This window comes from Emydura macquarii, unplaced genomic scaffold, assembly GCF_026122565.2.
Source record: "Emydura macquarii macquarii isolate MOO-44397 ecotype Brisbane River unplaced genomic scaffold, CSIRO-AGI_Emac_v2 contig_2422, whole genome shotgun sequence".
NCBI lineage: Eukaryota > Metazoa > Chordata > Testudines > Chelidae > Emydura > Emydura macquarii.
The window spans coordinates 14,548,512-14,566,071 of NW_027132559.1; the positions used below are offsets into that span (position 1 = coordinate 14,548,512).

At 40.5% G+C, this 17,560-nt stretch overlaps 1 protein-coding gene across 7 annotated transcripts in view; it reads left to right on the forward strand.

Annotated features, from left to right (window-relative positions):
- RFTN1 (raftlin, lipid raft linker 1) overlaps positions 1-17,560 on the forward strand; it is a 110,863-nt gene that overhangs the window by 82,594 nt on the left and 10,709 nt on the right. For all 7 annotated transcript variants that reach the window (XM_067561953.1, XM_067561954.1, XM_067561955.1 and 4 more), the window contains 2 exons: positions 15,870-15,973; positions 17,474-17,555. In XM_067561953.1, the coding sequence (XP_067418054.1) occupies positions 15,870-15,973; positions 17,474-17,555 (186 nt within the window). The remainder of the gene's footprint in view (positions 1-15,869; positions 15,974-17,473; positions 17,556-17,560) is intronic.

The window sequence follows — 17,560 nt, forward strand, 5'->3', positions numbered from 1 at the left end:
CATACTATATTTATATACGCTTCAGAAATACCACATGGGTTACTGAGGTAAAGGAAAGAGATCTTGAGAACATAATGATATGGTAAGTTAACCATAAGTGGGATACATACATAGCTTGATAAGATATTTTTCCTGTGTTGTACATTGCAGTTGTCAGCGAAACTGTTTGAGGGGCATGAGTGGTAGTGACAGATATGACTCAAGACCCAAAACCATATGCCTCTACTACATGAACTTAAAAGAGAATCGCCATCAGTTGTCACGGCAACATAATGACAAATGCTAGCTCAAGTTCTAACATTACATCCATCACAGGGGTAGTGGTACTAAAAAGATAGCCATCTTAGATAGACATAGATACCATGAATACACATCATAACTAGTAATTTGCTTTGTAGAGATCCCTTTGGCCAATACAAAAAGCACTGACAAGGTATGAGTAGAGATGCATTTTGGCCAGAATGACGGTCAGGACTAGTCAGAGTTGAGTGTTTACAGATTAAAGGAGAGGAATGGGAATAGAATGCAGAAAAACTAAGCATGCAGCATATCACCTTATTACTATGAAGTCAGTAGAAAGACTCTGGATCAGGCCCAAAAGTGTTCATCTCTAGTTTCAGGCAAAACTTTACACACAGGTATGCAAGTTCAACTGAAATGAGCTTCAGAATATTTTGCATCTAAAATGAAGGATCAAATGGAACAATGCATTTGTATTATTACCCACGTTTTTACTTTAATTTGTTTTATTGCATGTCTATTTCAGTGCTGGCAGAAAAAAAATTATGTATTTAAAAAGATAATGACTGAACTTCTAGTTTGCTATATGGAATAATAAAGAATAAAATCCTGAAAGAGGCTTAAACAAAGCATGGTTGCACAAAAAGTATGCATTAACAAAAAAATGCTGGGCAACCACCAATTTAAATGTGTAGCCTTCTAACCAACTAAAAGGTAAGGACCACTGAGTTTAGTGGTTATCAAGGGATGACTTGTGGCTTAGTGAAATAAAATGGGCATACAGTAATGTTCAGAGATCTTATCAAAGAACAGTGCAGGCACTGTGTTAACCTGCTAGTGATGGGTCGTCTTGTGGCTAAATGTATCGGAATAAATAATTTCTGTTTTATATTCGCTCTTAATACAGAGAGTTATAATCTTGAAAATGAGTTGGAACAGGCTTTTTTTTTTTTTTTTTTTTTTAATTGGTGCACAAATTTAGGGCTAAATTGTGGCATTAAGCCAGAGCCCTGCAATGAGTGCCCAGGAGCCATTGCGTCTCACGGAGGCATTGTATCCCAGTTGTGTGCAATGCCTCCCAGTGTTTTTAGGAAGTGTCGTTGCAGAAATTCTTATAGACGCTGTGGCATATGTTTCTTTCCAGGGTAAGGAGGGGAATACAGACCGTGGTCTTGCCTCCTCCTTTCCAGTTTTGGGGTGACTGCTGCTTGTAACAATGCTACACAGAAGCAGTCCTCACACTCAGGTGCACAAGCAATACAACTGTGATCAGCCCTTATGTACTTATGTAAGGCCTGCTCTACACTAGAGAATTTTGTCAACAAAAGCGGACTTTTGTTGACAAAACTCAGCTCCCCACGCTGCCACTTAGATTGGTGAAAGTGCTTCTGGTGAGGACGCACTGTACCGACCCAAGGAGAGCAGTATGGACGTCAGCCACTGCTGTAATTATAGCAGTGGCTGTAAATCAATATAACATGTCAACTTATTTTTTAGTGTAGGCAAGACCTAAGTCAGAGGTTCTTTCTGATTTCCTCTGTCTTGCTTACCCACATTGGAGCCAGCTCCAGGATAGCCATGTCTGTGCTTTTGGGATGCATTTTAACAGAATATTATTTCTGTGTTTCTTTTTTAAAAAGCTGGATTTTTTTCCCAGTAAATATTCCCATTCTATAAATTGAATTGTTGAAGAAAGGATATATAAACAATTAAAACCTTTGGAAACGTACAGAGCCTTTCATGCTATAAACAATGCCTTGCTTTGATTTTCATAAATTTTAACTGTGTTGGGTGTTAAGTATCAGGCAATTCAGAGGAGACAATAAATACACGTTTTGTAAATTTCCACAGGAAGCTTTGGAAGTCTTATTGGTTTCTTTCAAAGTACAAGTCTTAAAATTATATATTTTCTTTGCTATTTTTGCTGTATAATCTTTTAAATGTTTATTACATTTACTTCAGTTGGATTGCAGCAAGTGTATTCTCTTCTTATTGATTATATCCGTTGATAATTTATCTTGATAGATTTTTGAGCTAGATTTTCCTCACTGGCTGAGGTATGAGACTACTCGCCCCAAACCATCTAAGACTTTTGAGAAGTGTAAATTGGAAGTGACTTCTGAAGGAGTGGAAGGAATTCAAAAGACTTTAAAAAAAAAAAAAAAGAGAGAGGGAGGGAGGAATGAACATATTTCAGAGGCCAATGGGCCGACAAGCGGAAATGACTGACCTAAAAGAATGCCACTCATATCAATATGCAGGGTTTGCTGTTGTTTCACCCCTCACATTTTGCCTTTGTAATCATCTGTCAGCCATAGTGGTTCTTCATAGAACATCTTTGGGATGGACTTTAGTGCCAGTGTTAGTTGGACAGTTTCTCCAAGTCTCTTGAGTACAAAAAAGTTTGCAGATATATTAATTAAACTTTTTTTTTTTGCCTTTTCTAAGGCTAACTAACCCTCTTGAGCAAACTCTTCATCAAAATGCAGAGTAAGATAGGCTCTTTGCATGCAGCATTATTCAGGATATAGAAGGAAATCCAGGCATAACTGTAGTACACTAGGTGTTAAAATCATCAGTACTCACACAGTTTAATTAATCCCTGATACAGTTCCATTTACTTGGTTGTAAAATGGGTCATTAATTGGGTTGGATGTGGATTGAATTGGGAGGATCTAGGTATATTTACCTCAGGTGCCGTGATTAGATCATCACCTGATGTAACTTGAGATCAGGATGGCCTGGATGCTACCTGGCAATGCTACTTTTCATGTTTGTATTAATCCTAAGAAACTCTTAGATCCAAACTAATTCAAGAAGATTGAGAACCAATGAATTTATCACATAGCTGGAAAAGTTTCTCAGAGGTTTGCTGGGAAGCCATGTAAGATGGCTATCCATGACATCCTTTCCCTTAAGAGACTACTCCCAGTATTAGTATTCCTATAATTCTTACCTCGTCTAGAGTCCCTAACTGAGATCAGGGTCCCCTATGTTAGGTTCAAACACATTAAGAGACAGTCCATGCCCTGAAGAACTTAGTCTAAATAGACAAGGTAGACAGACAGTGGAAGGTGGAACAGGCAGAGAGAGGGGAAGTGAACAAGTTAGTGGAAGCGATGGTATTAGAATCTGGACTGTCTGGAAAACAAGCATGCAGTTTTGGAAAAGTGTTGAGGTTTGACCTTTGTTTTCATTCCACATCAGAACAAACTTTTATGAAAATGGGAGCGAGACCACAGCTCGCCTGGTGATTAGGGCACTCACCTGGAATATAGGATATCCAGGTTCAAGTCCCTGCTGTGCCTGCTTCAGGACAGGGACATCCACATCCCAGGCAAGTGCCCTAATCTCTCTGGCTTTTAGAGTTAGTCTCTCGCTCTCTTTTGCCATCTTTCTTGTTGGCACTTTTTCACATATATAAATAGCTAAATATTCAGTGGGTCAGCGAGATTGACTCTATAGCCTGATGGTTAGGACACTCCCCTGGCAGGGAGAGGATCCCAGTTTGAGTCTGCCTAATACAGAGAAGGAAATTGAATCTGCCTCTCCCATGTCTCAGATAAGTACCCTGACCATTCTGGAATCGGTCTCTCTCTGTGATTTTGATCAGGAAGTCCGTCCTGGACCTGAGAAAATTTTGTCAAAATCAATATGTTTCAATGAATAGGCATTTTCTGATTTAAAAAAAAAAATTCACTGGAAATTTCCCAACCCTCTTTAGTTAGAGCCCAGGCTGCTTGACTCTTATGCCAGTGATCTGTCCACTAGACCAAACTGCCTCCCAGCCACAGGCATTCTTAGAATTCACCTTTGTTCACAGACAAATGCAGGGAAATGAAGTGGCAGAGGAGACTAGATCATAGCTGGAGACAGAAGGACTTAGGTTCAAGGCTGACAGAAGAACTCACTGAGACACAATGGCGCTAGCATAATAAGTGCTTTACCTGTACTACAGGTACACCAATGAACCATCAGCAGAGTTTTCCAGAGGAGTGAAGTGTCTGGTTAATCCAGACTCATGCAGGCTCATGGTTGGAGCATTATAGGCTATGCTCATCTTTTCCAAAACTCCATCCTGTTAGAATATATCTGTCTTGCACCAGGCAGATGGAAGAAACATCTATGGACAGCCATAAATGTATGGATAAATCAACTCCCATTTTGGGTTTTTATCAGACCTGCTTATCTTGATGAAGCTTCAGAATTTTTTAGATGGAATCAGAATTAAATGTAAATTTCAAAGTAATTTCTGGAGAGCCTATCCAACTTCCCGTGCTTGTGTGCTCCTTGTGTGAATGAGAACGGGTTTATCAAATATGTTGTTTCTCTAACTGTGCTCCAATTTAAAAAAATCCAACCACAACAATGAAAGATAAGATGCCATATATCATTCAGTACCATTAGTAATAAAGTAATAAATAAAAAGATAATAATACCCAACTTTTGTACAGTGCTTTGCACCGGTTGATCTGAAAGCACTTTGCAAATGTAAGTGAATCTATTGAGACAAAATGAAAAGATAAACTTTTCCAATAACCAGAAAGGCAAATGAGGGGGGATTGGCAGGCCTCTCTGCAGAGAAAATGTTGCCTGTTTAATTGCTCTTAAACAACAGTAATGCTTCCTAGTCTAATAGAGAGAACAAGCTGAACACTCTGATGCACTTGGTATGTGTGTAAAATGTCAGTTTGCAAGAGGATGTAAAGCTTGCAGCTGTCACAGTATGCGGTCCCTCCAAGCAACTGACAGGATGTAATAGCTCTGAGTTATTTAACTGTTTCCACTCAGACAGAACAGAACTGCGGTATCTTTGCAAATGACCAGAGGACTCTTAGTGACTAAATGCTTCCCTCAACCTTGCTGCTTTAACCCTACAAATGTCAGGCCACATTATTTCCACTACAGGCTGTGAGATCTAGCATTATAACTTCTTCGATGATTTTAATTCTGCTTGTGAAAGTAAATGTGGGTAGGCAGCTCAGATTAATCAAAGACTGAATGGTTGCCCTTGACTCCAACTCTAATCTGTCACCTTCTCTTTCCTGTACCCAAGAAATAGCACATGTTGACAAATTAACCAGCACTTATTTAAAATGAAGTGCTATAAACAATTATTTCAAATATTTGCATTATTTCTTATTAGTGAGTAACATTCGTTCTGAAAATATTTTCCTTGACTAAAGAATATTTCTCCCCGTGCATCTTCATTTCTCACTTCAATATTTTTTTCTTCTGTATGTCTCCAGTGTGTTGACTCGAATTATACTATAAGCTCCCAGATATATTGTGATGTTGCAGTATCTGGTAGAATGGAAATAGTGTGATATAGTATCAGTCATGGGTGTGGTAAATGTTCATACCTACTCCAATAGACAAAACAAAGTTATTTTTTTCAGCTAAGGTTAGGTGACAAGTTTCCTTAATTCAATGCTACTTCTGGAAATTTCTCTGGACATCTGGCCTTAATTTGGCTTTAAATCTGATCTCTGTCAGTTTCCAGTGAGTTTGGTGGACTTGACCTCCTCGCTTTGCTACATTTAGCAGTCTGCTGTCATGAGAGAGACCCATGACTAAAATAGCAGGAGGGTTGAAGGTGTTGAGTATTAAATTCAGTCCTGTGAAATGCCTGTACCCACCAAGTGATCTGCTGAGTGGGAAAAATATTGGAGGTTTGCCCTTTTTTGCTCCTTTATTATGTAAACACCACTAAAAAGCTTGGGAAAGGGGATTGGGTTTTTAAAAGTTTTTTGGTAATGCTTGTTTCTTATCTTAAAAATTAACAAAAATGCCAAGTCTAATCTTCCCTTGGTTTTGCTGGAAGTCTTAGTTGGGGAATCCAGAAATGTGGATTCAGACCTTTCTCAGCCCTTGATTGTAGGGACAGGCATATTAGTGTTCTAACAAAGACAGCATTTCTTCCATCTGCTCACAGGAGGCTTGAGTTAAATAGGTGTTACCAAAACTAGACAAAATACAGAGTTTTAAACAGTCTGAATAATTATCACTTTCCCTCTTACTCATGTTTTGCTTTGGTATCTCTGATCTTGTCATAAACCTGTTAGTTCTCCACTCATCCATAGAGTCTTCAAGGAAAATCAGGGAAGGGCAGACCTGAATTTCCAGTCTGGAAACAAGCAGGAAAAAGCTCTTCTGGCCCTTCTTTATGCTTCATAAAGAACCAAAAAGGCACAAATTAATTTCCCTCATCAGGTCACCTATAAGCCAGGCAGCGGAGATGTGGGTAAAGCAGCTGCACAGGGAATTGGATGCTGTGCATCCACCTACTCCAGACTAACTCTGACTAGGCCAGTATAGTGGAGGGGCCTTTGGAGGCAGGCTAGGGGATCCATGACTACACATATCCAGTGGGCCAAACATTACATAGAGGAGAGTGGAGAGCAATGGCTGCTCTTCCATTGACTGGAATAGCGATGGTGAAGGGTCTGCTCTTTAGCTCTATACACTGCCTAAAGATGGGAGTGGTGGTAAATTTCATACTCTTGGAGTTGTCATCACACAGGCTGATTGCTTAAGCTTTGTTCAGGCAGGGGGATGAATTTCACTCTGGGTGAATTGCAGTGGGAAGCTGTGTGGACAACTTTGAACCAGTGTGTGCTTTGAAGTGTGGCTATCATCAGAGATGCTAGTTCCTGAACAATAGATGAGCTAACTTTTTTCCAAAAATTGTTGACTTATAGATAGTAGAACCAGTACAAGAGTGAGGCTGTGTGAGAGACTAATAGAGCCTAATTAAACAGGTGTCACAGGAACGTAGCTACTGAAATACACCAGATACATCCTACAGTCTAGATGAATTGGCTTTAAAAAAATGTACTGATACAAATGGTTGGATTGTATTTCTCATGCCCTATGGCCATGAATGAGAGAGTTTTTCACGGTATTGGCTGTGAATATTGCCATTGAAATGTTAGTTTAAAGCATTTACTAAGACACTTTCTAGTGATGAGTGAACTGTAATGGTGCGTTAACCTCATAGAGTCATATTTACAGCTGAGCCTCTACTCATTCTCCACTGAGAAAATTGCATCCCTACATAAATATGCCTGTGCTTTGCAGGTGCAAACACCAAGCATGAGCGCTTGAACGGTCCTAGCATGTGCCATGGATTACAACCTGCATCCACAGACGCCACTGGGAGATGAGACTTACCCTTGACATGCACACAAAAGTTAGGACTGTTCAACTGCACCCATACAGTTTTGGACCTGTGACACTTGGGTGCATTTATGAGCGTGTAGTTTGGCCCCTGTGCAGTGGAGCCAGAGGATGAAGATGCACCTGTTCCAGCAGAATTTTGCACATTTTCATTTAGCTAATCCTCAAATCCAATAATACTTACAAAACAGCTCGTGGTCTCTCACCCAGTTCTCAGTTAAATTATCATAGCAATGTGCTGTAATGATAGCACTAAGGCTTCATTATGTTCTCAAAATATGCCCAGTGCATTTATTCATATACCATGAACTATCATATAAAACTAAACTACATCTGTTTAGAATAATGAGCAAAGGCCGCTCTGTGATTTTGTTGACTGATGCCTGAATCGTTCAAACTGATCTGCATGGGTAAATAACTCTCACGCCAATTGTAAGTCTCTGGGCTCTATATGGATGCAGTGGGTTGCCTACGCCAATGAGTTTGCAGGACCTGGGCCTAATTTACAAAGCCGGTAATCCACAATGGATTTCCCAGTCAGTGCAAATTAGCAATGTTCTGCTGTGCTATGCACTGAAAAGTAGGAAGAGCCTAATCTGAGAGCAGGATATTCCAACTTTTATTTCTGTAACATACACAAACATCCAACTTCTCCTTTGCTAACAATAAATATCTTTTAAAAATAGATCAGTATTATATGATTAACACAAATGACTTTATGGAAGAAGTGCAAAAATGAAACAGAAATATCATTAACAAACTCCATTGTAGGTTTTTTTCACCTCATAATGCGCACAGGACATAAAACATTCCCAACAGACTTTCACCAGGCTATTCTCAGCGAGCCAGACACATTTTTAGTCCTCTCTTTCTCTCAGGTGCAAATCCTGCTCTCCCCACTTTCTCCTTCCCATGGGGCGATAGAGAGTCATGATTGCAGTGTGACTGGGGGCAGGCTGTCCGAATCTGACAACCATTTCCTATATGGTTATGAAGCTTCTAGGTACTAGGGTAATACAAATAATAAATAATAATAATTGACAACCCATTTCCCCACACAGAGAAGCAGGGGACAGTTACAAATTATCTGCATTTCTGCTCCCCCTCCTGGTTCCCAGGATTCCTCCTCCCCCTCCAAACCCTATCATGCTTTTCAGTGCACAGCTCATCCAGATTTGTCTTAAGTGCTTTATGAAGACTTATTTAATGGAATGCTCCATCTTTTATTCCTTAATCGTGGTCTGTTTTGTCTCCACATTGCAAGAAAATACACATTAGGCAGTGAACAAAGTTGGCTCACTTGTAACTAAACCACATTTACTTAACTCAAGAAAAATAAATCATTTTGACTGAATTTTTTTCAGTTGTACAAGAAGAACTTATCAGTCATTTTGTTTGTTATGTTGCTTGTTGGCTAAAACTGCAGCTGTAGAAGAAAAGGAATATTGTTAATACAGTATGTTGTGTGGTTTGCCCTAGATATTATCTTTACCTTTTTTCAAATGAGGTTTTAGGGATTTCTAGTTTTCTAATGAGCTGAGATTATTGCGTAGAGAAAGAAATGTTGAAACCAAACAGAAAACTATAAATAAAAATGAAATCTTTTTATGTGCAAGTCAGGGAAAAAACACAGCTCAATGTGTTCTGGTTTTTTGACACTCAAGGTGTGATCAGAGATTTCTTATCAACCACAGGAGCGTGGGAAGTGAGTTAATTATAATTTTGCTCCCTTTCACAGAATGAAATGTCTCCCAGTTTGATACAGGGTATTATTTGTGTACCTTCTTTTTCATCAGAGCTCTGTCATATATTTTGTACTGCTTCTATCTCATGAATCCTGAGCTTCAAAAACACCCTGATTACCATAGTTTAATCTCATGCTCTTCTATGTTTGAAATTATATCTTCTTTGCTTCAAACTGTAATATATAATATAGCTACATTTAATATAAGAATATAAGTTCTCCTGGGTGCTGGAAACCCAGCTGACTGGTGTGCACAAGTATTGGTACCAGGAGACTAACCGTTATGGAAAACAGAAACCACCTTTAGAATAATTTCTATCCACCCTTTTTACCTAATCCTTCCCCTTTAATTTTCTTATACACTTAAACCTTCTGAACTAATAAATCCTTTCATTTTGTTGAACCCTAACCTGTTCTTTTCTCTTTTTAAATGTGTGTTGAGAAATACATCATCATCCTCTGCTACAGGTGATGTGTAAGTCTGACAATTCAGATAGGTCAAAAATCCCACAGGGGTTTCATTGTCTTGCCGCTATGTGAGTCTGCTGAGAAAACTGGCTGTGGCAGGAGACAGCGCATTGCTGAAATGGTTCAGCTCCTTCAGCAGCCAAATGTGATTTGTGTTGTGGTGGTGCTCTTCCTGGTTGCCATAACTACTCTCTCATTTTGACATGTTTGTCACATTTCCTGATGAAACAGGAAGGCTCTCTTTGGTAATCTTAACCCGCAGGCCCTGAATCTGAAATCTGAATCCTTTCTGCACCATCAGACATCGCTTAGGGCACAAACAAGGCTCTGCCATCTGTGTCTGTCCTGAGTCACTCATTGCATGTCCTTTGTTGTTGAGTCCCAAAAGTTTTCCTGCTCCTGGTAGATAGATAGAGTGTGTGATAGAGGGATTTTTTCAATCAGCCCCTTTTGCATGTTCCTCCAGTGCCCAGTGGCACACCTGCCACCGCAAATGCTCTGGTTTCATTCTTTATACATGTCCTGGATATTATCATCTTCTTTTTTGGATGCATCTGGAGATAAGGAGCTGTTGAGCTCTCTGACAAATCTCAGATTTTGTAAATAAATTCATTCTAAAATACCTAGTATTTTCCTGAGGCATTTGCTTTCAAAAGCATTTGGACATCTGTCTTTATCTTTAATGTAGTTTCCTCAGGCACTGGGCCATTTTAAAAACTGGAAAAAATCAGTTTGGCAGCTGGTGAAGTGGAGTTGAGGGTGGGAGGACAAAGATGGTGAGGTTGGTGGAGTGTCTGATTTGTGATGCTCTGTGAATATGACATTGCTGCAGTCGTGGTATATTCAGAGGAGTTCTGATAAGCTTCAGAGGAAATGAGTCAGAAGCTAAGTTAGAATTTATCTTTTCTCTTAAAGGCTACCATCTTCCTTTCTTGTATTTTCATGCCGTCTTTTATAAGGTGATGCTGCCAGCCCTTGCAAATATGTCTCACCTCTGTAAGTAGGTGTATCATTGTGAGCATCGGACAGCTTTTATGAAGAAACCTGAAACAAGGCTAATCCAATGTGTGCTCATATGCATGTTTTGGGACAGGTTTTCAAATTATGGCTTCCCTTTAAGTGGGTACAACTTTGCTTCTTCAATTATTTGCATACACAGTTTAGGTCATGTAAGGGACCTGTTGTCTAGCTGGTCCCTCTGGGATTTGCCACCGAATGGGTAGATGGTGCAGCCAGCGACGCAACAGCGAGTGACAGGCCCAAGTCAATAAACCTGTCTCCCCTTGGGAAGTGCCCAAGGGTGGGCTTGTGGAACCCCTTGGGTGAAGGAAATATCCCCAGAAAAGCAAATGAGCCAGAATCTTGTTGGCCAATGGTACCCACACTATTGGGACCACACCCATTTAGAAAAGACACAGTTGTGGACACGATAAGATGGGTGCTTCCTTCACCTTGGAGTGGTGTTCTAGCTAGAAGCTGCAACAGGCCTATACCAATTGTCTTGACCTTCGTCTTGCCATTGGAGTTCTATAGTACCTGCCAAGAGAGAAGGTGGAGGGTCTATGGCAACCCCTTCCTACTTTGTTTTGCCTAGGTGTACAAGTTGAAGGTCTGTGCTTGATAGTCGCTGGTCCTGGTGGAGTAGGATCCAAGCAGCGGCAGTGGCTCAGATGTTCAAGCATCTGATGTTCAAGCCTGCTTGCCCCAATTTGAGGAAGGGCCTAGAAAAGCTGGGCTAAGAGACTCCCTTCAATGCTTTTTTTCCTGGCTCTAAATTAATCATTGCTTGTTGGAATGTTCGTATTATGTTAACCGGACTTGAACTGAAAGACCATGAACTTTGGAAAACAGCCATAACTGACAGAGAACTACTTCAACTGAGTGTTGATATTGCAGCCCTCAGTGACACAAGTCTCTTGAAAACTGGATCACTAGATGAAATAAACAACCACTTCTGCTGGTCTGGGAAACCTTAAAATGAGCCAAGGATATACAGTGTCAGATTTGCTGTCAAGTCCTTAGTGCATGTACCCCTCTGATATTTATTAATGAGAGAATCATGTGACTGGATGTGAATACGAACTCGGGAACCTTGACTTTTCTGTCCCTCTACAGATCGACACTTGACTACTCTAAACAGCAAAAAGATGAGTTCTAGTCTCACCTGGAACAAATCATCAAGAATGTCCCCATAAGGAACAGATTTGTTCCTGGTGATTTCAGTGCCCATGTGGGTAAGGACTGGGAGCACTGGAGACATATCATTGGCCAACACAGCACAGGTAGCCTTAATGAAAATGGCTAGCGTGTCCTTGAGCTTTGTGCCTCTTGTGAGCTGATAGTCTTGAACATATATTTTGCTGGCGGCAGCAGCAGCAAGGTCACATGGAGGCACCTCCACTCTGGACATTAGCATCAGCTTGACCTCATCCTGATCTGTCGCAGAAACATTTGCGATGTACAGCATGCTCGATCAATGCATAGCGCTGATGGCGTCACTGACCATGCCTTTGTCAGGGCCAAGCTCCAATTACGTCTTAAAAAGATCCATCATGCAAAGCCAAAAGGCAAATTTCACCTCAACAGTACTAACACGAAGGACTCTGACACTTGTGCGAAGTTTCAACATGCGCTTGGGCGTGTTTCTGAAAATGATCAACTTGATTCCCCTGATTCTGACACCTTGTGGGACAATCTTAAGAATAAGACACTAGCTACTGCCAAGGATGTCTTTGGAACAACAAAGAAAAAACAATCTGACTGGTTCGCAGCGTCTGAACATCTGCTGCTCCCACTTATAGAAAAGAAAAAGCAAGCTCGCCTAACTTTACTTCATCAACCAAGTTCAGAACTCTTAAGTTCAAAGAGGCTAAGGCTGTGGTCCAGAAAGCCCCTAGAGAATGTGCCCAGAAGTACTAGCAAGACTTGTGCAAGAAGATTCAGACCTGCTTTGAAAGAGGGGACCTTCATGGTACCTATGATGGAATTAAAGAGGCCCTTGATCCATTTTGTAAAAAGACTGCAAACCTGAAAACTAAAGATGGTACCATCCTGAGTGATGGGCAAGAACAACCTGACCAATGGACTGAATATTACAAAGAAACCTACTCAAAGGATGCTATTCTCTGTGATACTGCCTTGGCTGCCATTCCCCAGCTTCCAACAATGCAGGAGTTGGGCCAAATACCAACTCACGAAGATATAGAGAAAGCTATCAAAGAGATTGCCCCTGGCAAAGCAGCAGGCAATGATTAGATACCTCCAGTGCTCCTAAAGGCAGGAGGGGGAGAAAGCTTGGAAGTGTCATCCAGACACTTCTTTGTGCCGCTGGGAAGAAAGCTACATACCCCAGGATCTGAAAGATGCAAACATAATTACTTTATAAAAAAATAGAGCAGACTGCAACAACCATCGAGGGATATCTCAGCTCTGCATGGTCAGCAAGGTGCTTGCAAGGGTCCTGCTGAAATGACTCCAGGTCCTTGCAGAGAAAGTTTATCCTGAGAGCCAGTGCAGATTCAGAGCTGGACATTGCACAACTGACATGTCCTTCACAATGCACTTATTGCAAGAAAAAAGCCATGAACAACAGGCATTTCCCTATGTAGCATTTGTTGACCTACAACAGGCATATACAAGATCCTGTTGAAAATTGGCTGTTCACAAAAAGTGCTCTCCCTGTTTAAGGAGTTCCATGAGGGAATGAAAGCAACAATCCAGTATGAAAATGAAGCATCGTCTGAGTTTAGCATTGATACCGGCATGAAGCAAGGCTGCGTCTTAGCGCCTACCGGCTTTGGCATTTTCTTCTCTGTTCTTCTTAAGTACGCTTTCAGAAACAATCAAGCAGATGTAGTAATTGAATTGAGGATGGATGGCAGCTTGTTTAACATCAGAATAAAAGGCATGTCACCCAGCTCACTATTCGGGATCTGCTCTTTGCAGATGACGTTGCATTTGTCTCTAATTTACCTGGTGAATTGCAGATCATGATGAATAAGTTCTCTGATGCATGTATCACGTTTAGCATGGTAATCAGTATTAAGAAAACAGTTGTCATGTCACAGGGAACTAACATGCCACTGAAAGTCTACGTCAATAATGAAGCTCTGAACAACGTGGATCACGTCTGCTATCTTGGTTCAGCTTTAACCAGCTCATTTATCCTTGATACAGAACTTGATGCGAGAATTGGCAAAGCCTCTGTCACCTTTGGCAAACTTATCTCATGTATCTGGAACAACAAGCTGCTAACTCTGAATACAAAGGTGTTCGTTTATCAGCCTTGTGTACTCAGTACCCTCCTTTGCAGCTGTGAAAGCTGGGTCACGTAGTTCAAGCAGGAGCGGAGATTGAGCAGCTTCCACCTTCGCTGTCTCAGAAAAATCCTTGGTGTCACTTGAGACCAATGGATCACTAACAATGAGATCCTTGAGAGAACCAGCCTACAGTCTATGCAGACTATGCTGGAGCCTCGTAGGCTTTGTTGGTTGGGATACATGGAGCACATGCCTCAAGATCGTCTGCTGAAGGTTGTGCTCTGTGGCCAACTCAAGAACTATCTGCAATGCAGAGGAAAGCCAAAACTCCAATACAGCAACAAGGTCAAGCAGGGTCTCAAGAAATTCAGCATTCCTGCTGACAGCTGGGGGAGCCCTGCTCACAACCACTCAGTCTGTAGAAGCTGGGTCAAACCTGGTGCAGTCATCATGGAGAGTCATCAGAGAGCCTGGGCTGAAGCCCCTAGGAGAGCCAGGAAGCAGAATGTGCTCCAACCTCCATCTGGCACGTGGACCTGTGTCCACTGTGGGAAAGTCTGCCGCTCGCACATCGGGCTTTTCTCCCACATTACTGCAAAGCACCATTGACTGATTGACTTTTCTTTCATCTGTCAAGATGTTGGATGGTCATGCCAGGCCATGTAAGTGATTACTCACTACACCTGCCTTTCACACTCATATAGATATTTGAGTGACTTAAATTGCATACACAAAAAGGAAAGCCCAATTAACACTGAAAATCAGGCCCTCTGTTTAAAATACTACAGCAGGATATGAATTAGGTCTGTTCAAATGATTGTTATTACAGTATATATAGATTTTGATTTGAACTATGAAGCAGAAGCAGATGCAGAACCTTACTGATTTGTCATTGATGACTGGGAAAGCCATTATGCTTTACCCTGTTTTGAGAATTAACAAGAAAATGAACACACACACAGCATCCCAGAATGTACATGTGAATTTATTTTGGCAAGCATAATTTATACTGTCATGTATTGTAATAGTATTTGTAGTGACAAGTGTATTAGTAATTTATGATAATAGCTCAGTAAGATTGGTAACACTAAAGAATAAATGTGTGATAGATTATTTTGTACAATTAGTGAAGTCTGGGTGATTTGGGATCATCTTCTAGCAATCTTTACTGAGACTACTGTTTGTTCCTTTTGAGAGAATTATTGGGTTTATAGATTAGCAGAGAAAGAATTAGCAAGGGTCTATTGTACAGCGTCTGTGAGCGAAGTCAGACTTTTACAGTGAAATGTTTTAGTCTCGCCCACATATTTCCTGATTCAGAATAACAATGTTTATTTGCCTGTGGGTGACAAAAGGAATAAAACAAATTGTACTCATATTTTCTTTCTGCTGCTGGATGCAAATAACATGGGTTCATTACCACTATAATGTCATTTAACTCCCCATGAAATGCTTTGAAATTTGAGGGTCAAATTTAGCTCTCAGCTCCCCTGGTGTAAAGCTGAAGTAACTTGCTTAACTTCAGCAGAGTTGCTCAGGATTTACACCAGCATAGTCAAGAGCAGAATCTGGTCCACACAGTGTAGTGCATTTTTGTGCCGCATTAATTCCTTTTTGTTTGCAAGGAGATAATTCTTTTTCTTTTCAGTGAAGATTGCAGGAGGCCACTTGTCCAAGGGAGCTCTGATCAAACAAAATGAATTAGTCCTGTTGACCTGATTCATCAGCAGTCACATGCATGGTTTGGAGCCCAAAAAGAAATTGCATGTTTACACTGTTTAAACAAATATATTTAACTCTTCAGTAAGTAATGGAGAACGACCCTATGTATTTTGCATTTTCAAATATTTTCCTTCCTGCTTTGCTTAACTTGCAGAAATGATCTAACTTTGTAAAGAAACAACAGAAAACACTCTTTTTAAAAAAGCCAATTGTCACACATCAAGTGATAATCCTAACAGTTGATTTTTCTTCCCCAGGGGGTTGAAGTGCAGACAGATTATATTCCACTGTTGAACTCTCTCGCTGTATATGGTTGGCAGCTGACTTGTGTACTTCCTACTCCAATTGTAAAGACAAACAGGTACTGTGTGGGCACTGCCTTTTGGTTAAGGAAGCCTCTATATAAGCATGATAGTTTGTGCTAACAGCTCCCCATCCTCCTAGCATATCATTCCATGCATGCATGCACTAAACTGTCCAGGAAAACCACATTGCAGTTGCCACTGAGCCAGTCTGAGCATTTCTTTCCCCATCACAGCTCTGCCACAAATCTTGTTGGGCAAGAAGGGTGTGTAAAGGTGGGTTAGAATGCTGCAAGATTTGTGTGTGGAGTACTGGGTTGCAGATGTAAATTCTGCTTTGGATTCCCAGATCAAAATTATATCCATTTAAAAAAATAAGCCAACTGTGGTGTCCTTTGCAGAGTGGTGTTGCCTAGCAGTAGAAGCACATGTTGTCTTTCATCAGTAGCTATCAGAACAGTGTCTGGTGTTATACATCATTTGCTGCAATAGCTCAGCAAAAGCGGGTGAAATAACACTGATAATTGTAGCAGTCTTCAGTTGGAGTTTTCTTTGTTGGTGGGTTTTTGGTCATTTTTAGTTCTAATTTTGCATCATGTGCATAATTATATGAATAGAAATGGAAATAGTTTTAAAACATTCTTAATGGTGACTGGCTGAAAATATAGTCACATGACAGCAATTGATCTGCACATTCCGGCACTGCTTTTCAAGTAGGTGACTTCATTAGTCATGAATAAAAAAATAGATCAATATGCTAAGTTGTTTATTAACAGACTAACATTGTGCCCAGTGCTGTACAAGATACACATGAGACAATCCCTGTCCCCAAATTCTTACAGTCTATAAAGACTAAACACACTGGAAAAACCAGTGGAAGGAGTTATTCAAATCTAATGTTTTTCATACGCTTTTGAATAAATCGGTGAATGAAAAATCACAAATAAAGATTTTTTAAGCCTCTGTTATAACATCGTGTTTTGTCCTCCCTTCTTTCCACTCCTTTCTGTGAACCATTTTATAATTACCGCCATAAAATGCTTCAGCTTGGTCATTAGTGCTGATTAACACACAGCTTAAGTGCTGGAGGCATTCAGCTTTGCCTTATGCTTCACTAAACACCCGAGCTGTGCATTAATCAGTGCTATCACTATGGCAGGATCTGTCATCTCTTACTGCTTAGCTAGTAAAAGCACACTGCAATGTGTAATTGGCATTATAGTGCACATTGATATTATAGTGCATGTCTCATGGACTGATTTTTTTTTCCAAAAACTATTCTGTGTTAACACTTGAATTCTAAAACATTTGACAGAAAAAACATCAGTGGTTGAACTGGGATTTTCAGTGCATCAAATTAGACATGAGCCTAAATTAGGCTGATGGTTCCCAATAAATACCATTCTATCCATAGGAACATGAGATTTGGGGAGACAGTCAGATGTTTAGGTCTCTGGCGGTTCTCTTTTGGCCAATGTAAGCGAATTACTGAGGTCTGTCTTGCGTTTTGAATCATACTTTGTGTGAGCTTGACTCATTCTCAGGATTATGTTTTACAGGGAGGGAAATTTAGCCACTAAGCAGATTGTCTTTCTTCAGAGACCCTCTCTATCCCAGAAAGCCAAGAAGAAAGAATCTAAGGTAAA